Raw genomic sequence first — 10,322 nt, 5'->3', positions numbered from 1 at the left:
AAAAAAAAAAAAAAAAAAAAAAAAAAGAAATGCTGGTCTGCTAAAGTGTCTGGAGCCCAGGCTGGGGCTGCCACTGTGTGCCATCGAGGATATTGCTCAGTGGTCGAGCATGATGCTGAGAGATGCACAAGAGTCTGTCCACAGGTTTAATTCCTGGGACAGTGGAGAACTTATTTAAAGATTTATATATTATATGTAAGTACACTGTAGCTGTCTTCAGGCACTCCAGAAGAGGGAGTCAGATCTCATTACTGATGGTTGTGAGCCACCATGTGGTTGCTGGGATTTGAACTCAGGACCTTCTGAAGAGCAGTCAGTGCTCTTAACATGGCCCCCGACAGTGCAGAATCTCTAAGAAACAAAGGTTGGCATTTAAGCTCATGACTTACCTTACAGTTTTTTGTGTGCTCCGTTGGTGCCCAGACAAGAGCTCTAAAATCACACCCTTCCTGGCAGCTGTTTCATACCAAAGATCCACATACCCAGGTGTCACATAAAAGCCATTTATTTACATATTCAGAGGATTGGGCCCAGTGGGCCAGCCTCTGATAGGGGCTCCTGGCTCCTCTGCTGAGTTGTTGGAGTGAGTGAGGAGGGGCAACCTGTGAGCTGTAGTGGCTGGAGCCTGCAGGCCTAGGAGTAGTTGGTGTTGGAGATCTCCCTCCAGAGTAAGGTCTTAAGGTGGCTAAGCACCAGTGAATGGTGAGCCTCAATCTGGCTGGCCAGTCCACTCAGCGTGGTGCAGGTACGCAGCTGTTTGCCCAGCTCCTCGTAGAGGCCTGCAGGAGCTCCAGGCAGCAGATAGTCCCTTAGCAGCTCGCACACCTTGGCCAGGTTGGGCTGGATGAGGTCACCCTTGCACTGCCTCATGAGCCTGTCACATGGGGCCCTGCAATCTCGCCCATAGATGCAGTCAGAGCTCTGCTCACAGTGGCGACCCTGAAGGAAGCGACGCACAGTAGCCTCTGGTGCCACCTGCTGCAGGTCAGCCATCTTGAAGTCATAGGTAGCTGTGTACCCCACGTTGGCAAGTGTAGTCTCACACATGTAGAAGGTACCATAGGAACCATGGAAGAGCTCCTCCACAAATTCCAGCAGACCAATGGCGATCTTTGCACGCCAGGGCCATGCAGGTCCAAACCACTGCTGGAGAGCCCTGTGCAGCACAGATGGCAGAAGTGGGCGCAAGGCAGGCAGCAACACTGCCCCATGCCAGGAACCATGAGGGATGCCCTCAGTAAGATAGAGGTCCCCGCAGTAGCCCAGCAGCCGGGACGCATGCTCCTTCTCCTGAAGGGACAGCAACAGCAGGAACTCATTGCGCTGCAGCAGGGCCCACACGGACTTGGCTTCTGCCAGGGACACCCTGCTATCCTTGTTGAAGTCCGCCATGAGAAGTATCTGGTCAACCAGCGCTGGCAGGGAAGGCAGGTCTCCTAAGTTAGCCTGGCATTTGAGACCAAAAGGAAAGCAGAGCTGCTTAGCTGGTGCTGCATACCTCTCAGCTGGAAGAGCGCTCCGTCTAGCCTGGTCTCCAGACCACAGAATGCCCATAAGTCGTGCTGCCTGCACCATATACTCCCAACTCTTCTCCCAGCTGTGCCCACGGACCCCAGGCTATAGCACTAGCTTTGAGCCCTGTTCCCATCTCCTTTCAGTCCCTACTTTAGCCACACTGGGTGTGGAGTCCTCACCGTACTGCCAGTTTGTTCCCACAAGCCCTGGTATGATGCTGCCCTGCCTGTCTCCTGCTGAGGTCTTTGTAGACCTCCCCAGCTGAGGGCTACAGTAAAGGTCTGAGCACTAACCTTGAGGAAGCTGAGGGTCATCTCCCGGAATTCCTTGATGGAAGTTCCCCTGGTGGGCTTGTCAAACAGCACCAGCTCCCGCCTCGGGGCTGCATCTGGCCAAGCCTTGGAGTTCAGCGCCTCCTCAATGCCACATTTGATGGTCACCTCTCTGTCTTGCCAGAGCCCACTGTACACCTAGAAGGAGTCACAGATATATATTCCCTTTATATGCCCAGTTTACTGGCAGCAGCAATCCACACCAGCCCACCAACCATGTTGCATACCTGCTGGCCTGGGGCCGAGGACAGACAGGTCCTCCACTCCACCTTTTGCAGCTCACACAGGTCCTGGCAGACAGAGCCGGAGATGATGCCCTTCCGGTACTGGTCGCACTGAGGAGACAGGCGCCAGGGTATGGCCGAGAGCATGGGACTTGGTCACAGCCCTCCCCACTTCCTGCAGCTCCACAGCCAGCCTAGCCACACTCCTTCAGAAACCCCCAGGAAGGAAAGCAAAGCAAGGGATGAGGGGAAAAAAGAGCAGCAGCACTGACATGAGGATGGGTATCCGTGTCCTGAAGCATACAGAGGCTGCTGGAGATGACATGTCTCCAGGAGCAACCTTCTATCCCCTGGTATCACTGAGAGAAGGGTACCTACCACCAGTTTACTGCCAGATGCTACTACTAAACAGGTGGCCAGGACCACAGACAGGGCCCCTCACAGGCTTCCCACTGCAGCCCCAACTGGACCCTCAGCAGCAGAGCTGTGGTCAGGGTCAGATGAAAGCAGTAAGTTCTATGAGGGGCCTTGATCATGGCCAGTAACTAAGCCTCAGGCTTTGGGCACCTAGGCCACCCATCCCTGGTCACCCGTATAGTGAGGCTGTCCAAGCTCTGGACCCTGTATGGCTGGGAACTCTTGAGGCAGCTCAGGGCACTCTCTGAGCAGGTTTCCACACTGCCCATCCAGCATTCCTCCATCCACTCTGACCTCTGTCCCGGATAAGCCTGCCCTGTTGGCTAAGGCAGAAGTAGCCCAATGGTAGGGCCAGGCGTCGATGACAACCTCAGGATCCATCTGGACTCAGCCACCAACCATAACAGGTGCTGTTTAGGAGACCCAATACCTCAAGTGGTCCAATCCTCCAGTTGCTAGTCACTGTCGGGCTTATTTGTCACCATCCCTAAAGAAATGGCATCCAGAGTCCCCACATCTGCTGGGGGCCTTACTTCCTGCTGGGCTTGCCCTAGGTTATCTCATTAGCCAATGGCTCAAGGAGAGCTTCTCATCAGATTAAATTGGCACTACCCAGCCCCTAGTCTCAGGGTAAGGAGCCTGGTGGCTCTCACTTGGGTAAATTCCTGGATATACATCACCGGTTGTCATGGAGCGTGGCTTGGAGGAAAAGGTAAAGAAAGTACCCAATACCGTCCCCCGTCCAAGAAGCTGAGCCAGTCTGAAGCACTGACTCAGCCATGTGACCCACAAAGACCTGTGTGTCCTATGGCCACATGAGACAGACTCATCAGATAGATAGAAACGTCATGCCTGTCATCCCACCACCTGTGGGCAAGCCCTTCAGCACAGGACTCTGTACTGAAGCCCAACAACAGCAGCCACAGGACTTTGGGGGATGAGAAGGCTCTGGTGCCCTTGCCTCACAGCAGATGGAGAGGCAGGAGCCTACGGACCCTGCTCAGCATTCCAAAATGGCAGAAAAATCAGGGTAGATGGCCCAGGAGGAAAAAAAAACCAAAAACCTTGCCACCAAGTCTAATGGCCTCAGTTCTAACCCCAGAATCTATGCCCATGTATGTATGCGTACACGCACACACACACACACACACATACACAAGGAACCTGAGGTAGGAAGTATGTTCAGCCATCCTCAGGACTCCTGCTGTCCCCAGGTCTCTAAGCCTCAGTTTCCCCATCTGCAGAGTGAGCCAGAGTGGGGATCCACTGAGCAGTTCCCACCTGCTGAGAGCCTGGCTAGCACCTGAGACTACAACCAAGGGGTGGAGAAAGATCTCTGGAAAAGAGGCAATGTCCTCTATCTGGTTCCCATCACCAGTCACAAGGAACAGAGGTACCAGCTTCATGAGTCTCATGGGCAGGCTCACACAGGCACTGATGTGCAAGCATGTACCCCCACGCATGCACTCACAGGACATCCATCCACACTCAGCAGCAGACTCTACCTCACAGCCTGCTTTCAGGGCTGGCCAGGCAGCCCTCTCCAGGCCATTCTAGTCTCCCTACAAAACAAGTGCTTCAGCATTTACGTCCACCCCTAGGACATGCAGCGGCCAATTTCACCCATTTCCTTCCCTTGACCTCCCAGCCTTCTTCTCCCCCACCTCCCGTCAAATCTCTAAGGACCCCCACAAGGGTCAGGTCCCGGGGCCCAGGCAGACTTACGATCACCACCTGGCAGACGTGCCCACGGCAGAGCTCTGAATAGGACGAATAGTGCACGTAGACCATCCAGCTGCCTACGAAGATGCCCAGCCAGACCAGCAAGACATACTTGACCCTGAGGCCTGGGAGCCGGCCCTGCAAAGGAGGGACTAGGTGAGGAAGTGCCCAGCTAGCACCCACCACCTCCAGGACTGAGAAGCGTCTCAACACCCCACCATGTCGGGCACATGCCAGGGTCTGCAGCCAGGGGCTCCCCATCAGGGACAGGGAGACGATTCAAAGTGAGGAGAAGCCTAAGCTGAATGAAGATATGGAGCCTGCTTCCTTGAAATGCCCTCATTTCCTAACACCCCTGCCTCCAGGTACGTCCAGCTGAGCAGCCGGGCCATCAGCCTTTCCAGGGATTGACCCTTCGACCCTTCTTCCCACAGCTTCCCTCGAGCCAGGTCCAGCAAGAAAAGGAGTGTGAAGGGCCAGGGCCTAACAACCCACCTCTGTTGCACCCTGGGAAGCAGTGAAAAGACATGGGGTCACACATTCACAGCAGCAGCATCAACAACAGCAACGGTGAATGCCAGAGTCCATCAACGAGATAGAGACACCACTCAGCCTCGGCAGGAAGTAATCTGGCACCTGCCACCGCCGGCATGGATGTCACAGAAGGACACCTCCTGTGAGACTCAATCAGACAAAGTCCCCAAAGCCCTCACACGCATAGAGCCAAACAGAAGTTAAGTGTCGGGGGCAGCGTAGGCTGTGGGAACAGAGTCAGTGTGGGAAGGTGAGCTTTCTGTGGCTGGGTCATGCCAGTGGCTCCACAGCACTGTCAATGCCCAATTCACCAAATGCACAAGTAGAGATGGACAGGACAGGATATTTCAGGCTGTGCATTTGGCCACAACTGTGCGTGCCAGGTGGTGGTGTCCCACACCTTTAGATTCCAGTACTTGGGAGGCAAAGACAGGAGGATCTCTGTAAGTTCAAGGCTGGCCTGGTCTACAGATTGAGTTCCAGGACAGGCAGGGCTACACAGAGAAACCCTGCCTCAACAAAACAAAACAAACAACCAAAAGCCAGCAGTGGTGGCCCACACCTTTAATCCCAGCACTCAGGAGGCAGAAGGTGCAACTCTTTTTTGAGTTTGAGGCCAGCCTGGTCTACAGAGTGAGTTCCAGGACAACCAAGGCTACACAGAAAAACCCTGTCTCAAACAAACAAGCTGTGTGTGGTGGACACCTTTCTGTAATCTTACCACTTGGGTCACCCTGTCTTCCTCACCCCCCTGCCTCAATTTTCCCAGCTGACAGCTAAGAAGAGCGCTGGCAGTAGGAAGAGATCTGGTGTAGGTGCTAAGGACACTGGCCTCCACTAAGTACTCCAAGCAGTGTCCAAAGTTGACAGTCAGAGACAGCTAGATGCCACCTCCCTCCCCACTGCCCAGCCTGGAAAATGGCAGTCCCTGCAGGGAACAGACTGGACTTCCAAATAGCCCGTCCCACATGGGGCTAGATGCCCCAAGCCCAAGGTAAAAGCAAGGAGGGATCAGCCATAGAGAACAGGCAGCAGGGACGGGGGAAGGCCAGGCTTGTACGGCAGCATGCTAGCCTTTCTGCTCAGGTGGGAAGGTGTTCTGGGACTCGGAAGCCCAGGAAGCCTCCTCAGCAGAGGCACTGCAGCTCCCAAGGGAGCGGATCCCCAGCGCCTCAGCCCCGCTCCTTCTCTTCCTTTCCTCTCTTTATTGCTTCTTGTCGTCTTCCAATGAGAGAGCCCACACCAGGCAGTAAATCTTATAAAAGAAAAGATTTATTGGGGAGCCCAGGGAGAAGAGGGACAAGTCCAGGAGTGGCTGTTATGCTCCCGGGAGAGAGCAGATAGCAGGGAATTGGACAGAGCGTAATGCTTATCTAATATAGGGGTTCTTGGAGGGGGCAGGAAGCTTTCTAGAATGAAGATTTCCAGGGTGAGGATTGGTGGGATTTCAGGGCCTGAGCTTGGGAGCTCAGGGATTAATTGGTGAGCTTTCCTGTTCTGGCATTGCAAGTTTTTGTTCACACTTTTCACCTAAAATTACCATAATATAGGGAGGGTCCTGTTGAGAGGATGAACATGACCTTTGAGACAGAGGCTGGAATCAGTTATGACAGGGAGGACTCCTTAGGCAGGCACCTGGCCACTTTCCTACCTTGAGGGTTTACAAAGTTTACAAAGGAAGTCCATCACAGGAAAAGCTTTCCCGGCCTCTTAAGTGGCCTGAATAACTAACCCGGCAACCCTTCAGGGAGGACTCTACTGATGTCAAGAATTTCCTGTGGCCTCCTGTCTACCCGCGGCCAGAAAGTCTGAGAATGGAACCAGCTAGCACCCCACTTTTGGATTTGGGGGTCCGGAGCCAGAACATAAGGAACCTCTACCACAGGAACGATGCTCAGCCCTTCTTCTAGAACATTCTTCCAGAAAGTTCTAGGAGATGGTCCCTATTCCGGGGCATGGCTCTGGGGACTTCTCCTGGGACACTCTTGGCTCTGGCACTCAGCTGTTTCAGATTTGTCCAAAATTAAAACAGGAAGACTGAGAAATTGCTGGGACACTGTGGCTGTGAGGCCAGATCAAAGGACTCAGCCACACCTAGAGCAAAGGGCCAGGGCCAGGACAGCGGCTGGCCCAGGCTGGACCAAGTGATGTAGAACTAGAAGCCGCTAGAAACCTGCAGGTCAGAGACCACTCCAGGCAGGCCCTCCCAAGTCACCTTGGCACAGGTGGCTCCCCTAGACTACCTTGGCTAAGCTTTGATGGTTTACCTGTCCTCTGTCTGATGCAGCTCTTCTCCAGGATCCCTGAGCCTTTGCTCACCCCGGGGCAGGACTCACCACAGTGGTACTCAAAAGCTCGCACAGATTTCTGCCACTCAGTGGGGAACACGTTGGCAAGCCCTGGGCCCATAATTTTCGAGGCTGAACAGTCCAGCTCCAGGAAAGTCACATGGAAGGTGGGAAGGTCATTACAGGGATAGTAACTGCACAGCAAACTCCCTGCCCAGGAAACCCGGACCAGGTGCCCTGGGCCAGGTGCCAGGTGCCCTAGTGTTTCCCACGCAGGAAACTGAGGCTCGGGGCAGGAAGGGCTCAGCCAGTGGCTCTCTCTGAACCAGCCCCACTGGGAACTGGCCCAAACCCCTCTCCTGCTACTCCTGGGTCCACACATTGCTGAGTCAGGGCCTAGCTTCAGGGCTAGGGGTATGGGTACACCCCATCTCCTGGCATAAGAAGGGTCCCCCATACACCTCAGGTCACGAACCCAACCTAGGCCTGAGCATGGATCACAGCACAAGCTACGGCCTCTGGAAGAGGGCAGACAAGGGCATCTGGACCTGGAAGAGCTCTGCATCCAACAGGCTTCAGTCCTCATCCTTTATGTAAAACAGTCTAAGGGAGGCCAGGCCCCAGGACAAAGGCATCCTCCAGCATCCTCAGGACGGCCCTGCAGAGAGACCTTGGCTAGACTGGCGAGGGCTGGCTCCTTCCTGTAGGCTCTAAGGACCGTGGCAACCAGCAGCTGGCCTGACCCCATCACCTCAAAGCATGAGGGGAGGGGCCTCTTCTGTAGACAGGAGCTGGCCCTCCACTGGCCCAAGGTCACCACAGCCTGTTTCCAGCTGTCTCAAGGACTGGTCAGGGGCTGGCCAAGTTTGCTATTCCAGGATTTTTTTTTTTTTAAGTTGCGAAGGTTAGAAAGGACTCCGGTGCATCCTCGTGCACCCATCGACCCTCGCCATCCCACGCCCTGCCCCTCCCCGTGTGGCAGCACCTGGCCGGCTGCCGCTTACCTGCAGGCCCTTGGAGAAGGGGCAGAGGAGCACTAGGTGCAGCAAACGCCGCAGCCGCCGCATGATGGGCTCCGGCCCGGGCTGCGGAACCCCGCGGCTGGCTCGGCCTCAGCCTCAGCCCGGCCAGGCCCGCAGCGGCCGCCGCTCGCTCTCCATGCGGGCCGCTCGTCCTCGGCTCGCGTTAAAGGCAAGGCGCGTGCCTTTCTGAGCAAGGACCGCGACGCACGCGCGGGGAGACGGCCTGGAGGAGGGGCGTGCACGCGCGGGAAGATGGACAGGAGGGGCGTGCGCGCGCGTGCGGAGACAAACGGAAGGGGCATGCACGCGCGTGGCGCGCGGCCCCGCGGTTAGTCTAGCCCTCCCGCTGGGGACCTGCCCGCCGCCCCCGAGCTCCGCGACCCGCTACGGCAACCCTGTGTGAGCATGGAACACAGGGGCAGGCTGGCGCTGAGGACCTGTAGGGTCCCCGCCTGCGCTTGCGCATTTCTTCCACCTTTTCAAGGGTAAAAGACGTTGATGGATCTGCCCCCATCTCTCCCCAGTATGCAGGTGCAGCTAGTCAGTCCTGCGGCCACCACCTCTGGCACTGAGAGTCTTCAGCCCTTGTTGCACCGTGGCATAGGGAAGGACCCACAGCCCACGCGGTCAGCAACTACTCCTGAGAACCAGTTTCTTCTGATTTCTGCCCATGGATAGACACGCCCCTCTCCTGTGACTCCCATTTAGGGTGATTAGGAAAGCAGCAGCTGACCTTAGTTAGGGGCTTGTTGAACTTAGCAGACAATGGCCAGAATGCACCGTCCACCATGCACATCAGCTGCCCTCAATCCTCACCCACACCTTTCTTAGAGGTTCTATGGTGATGTCATTTGCATTCCCAGGGAATACGGAGGCTGACCGCCTTCCCCTGTGCCCCAGTGCTGTCCATATATATATGCCTTGCAAAATGATAAAAGACAGCTTTAGTTTAAGGATGTTAATTGCTTCGCAATTAGTGAACCAGGCCAACCTTCTCTTCATAAAAGTGGAGCGAGAGTCCCATGAGCCCAGCTGAAGGGTTTGGATTTATAAGCTAGAAAGGCTGAAGAGAACTGGAGCCAGGAGTAGGTCACAAAACAAATGGAAAATAACATCAAGTCTGTGTCCTAGAAACCAAGAAGCAGAAGCAGAAAGACCAGCCTGGCCTATGTTTCAAATTCCAGACTACCCAGAAGCCCAAAGGGAGACCCTGCCTCAAGGAAGGAAAGAAGGAAGGAAGGGAGAGAGGATAGAAGAGAGGGATAGAAGGAGGGAAGAAGAGAGGAAAGAAGAAAGAAAAGAAAGGAGAGAGGGAGGGAAGGAGGAAAGGAGGGAGGGAGAAAAGAAGGAAGGAGAAAAAGGAAGAAGGGAAACATGGGATTGTTTCATTATCGCACCAATTATAAACGAGTTGCTTAAGCAGTATGACTATTTTATTATGTCTTCAATCTTGATTTTGCAGGTCAGATAAACAATGTAGTTTAAGTTTGGTGACGGGAAGGCTGAAGAAATGACTCCACAGCTGAAAGCACGTATTGTGAAAACATAAAGATTGAAAATCAAATTTCAGCATCCATGTAGCAGATCGAGTATCCTGCGCACACCTGTAACCCAGGTTACAGGTTGAGTGGAGCCATTCTAGGATGGTTGCTAAGACTCGCTGGTTCACAGCCTAGCTGAGAAAACAGCCTGAGGTTCAAGGAGAGACCCTGTCCCAAACGAAAAGGTGGACAGTGATAGAAGAAAGCACCCAACACCCACTTCTGGCTTCCATGTGCACACAAGATGCACCTCCATTCCCCACGCATGACTCCCCTCCCCGACACACACACACACATAAATAATCAAATCTTTTCATAAAAGAAAACATGAAGCTTGGTGTCACGGACTTGTGGAATGAGTAATTATTTTTATTTTTCAGTCTGGTCTTCTGGGAGTACAATGGCCATCTGTAATGTCTATAACACATGTGTGTATCTATGTTTGTGTGTGTATGCATATATATGTGTGTGTGTGGAAGCCAAAGGTCTGCCTGATGTTTTACTCTCTCCACTTTACTTTTTATAAGATTTTGTTTTATTTTTGTTTTTAAGGTTTTTTTTAAAGATTTATTTATTTTTATGCACATCATCAATGTGTATATGTGTGTGTGTGTGTGTGTATGTGTGTGTGTGTGTGTGTGTGTATGCCACACTCAGGAACTGGAGTTACAGACAGTTGTGAGCTACCATGTGGGTGCTAGAAATTGACCCTGGGTCCTCTGGACAG

The 10,322-nt window shown here is 53.8% G+C and overlaps 1 protein-coding gene across 1 annotated transcript; it reads right to left on the bottom strand.

Annotated features, from left to right (window-relative positions):
• Positions 1-487: 487 nt before the first annotated feature.
• Dipk1b (divergent protein kinase domain 1B) lies at positions 488-8,274 on the bottom strand. The gene is made up of 5 exons (XM_021155551.2): positions 8,037-8,274; positions 4,214-4,348; positions 2,075-2,182; positions 1,809-1,985; positions 488-1,446 (listed from the first exon to the last, which is right to left on the bottom strand). Exons 1-5 carry the CDS (start codon positions 8,097-8,099, stop codon positions 634-636), a joined length of 1,296 nt encoding a protein of 431 aa, XP_021011210.1. The 5' UTR covers positions 8,100-8,274; the 3' UTR covers positions 488-633.
• Positions 8,275-10,322: the final 2,048 nt, after the last annotated feature.

This window comes from Mus caroli, chromosome 2 (genome assembly GCF_900094665.2).
Source record: "Mus caroli chromosome 2, CAROLI_EIJ_v1.1, whole genome shotgun sequence".
Lineage (NCBI taxonomy): Eukaryota > Metazoa > Chordata > Mammalia > Rodentia > Muridae > Mus > Mus caroli.
This window is presented reverse-complemented; position numbering and strand designations above follow the sequence as displayed.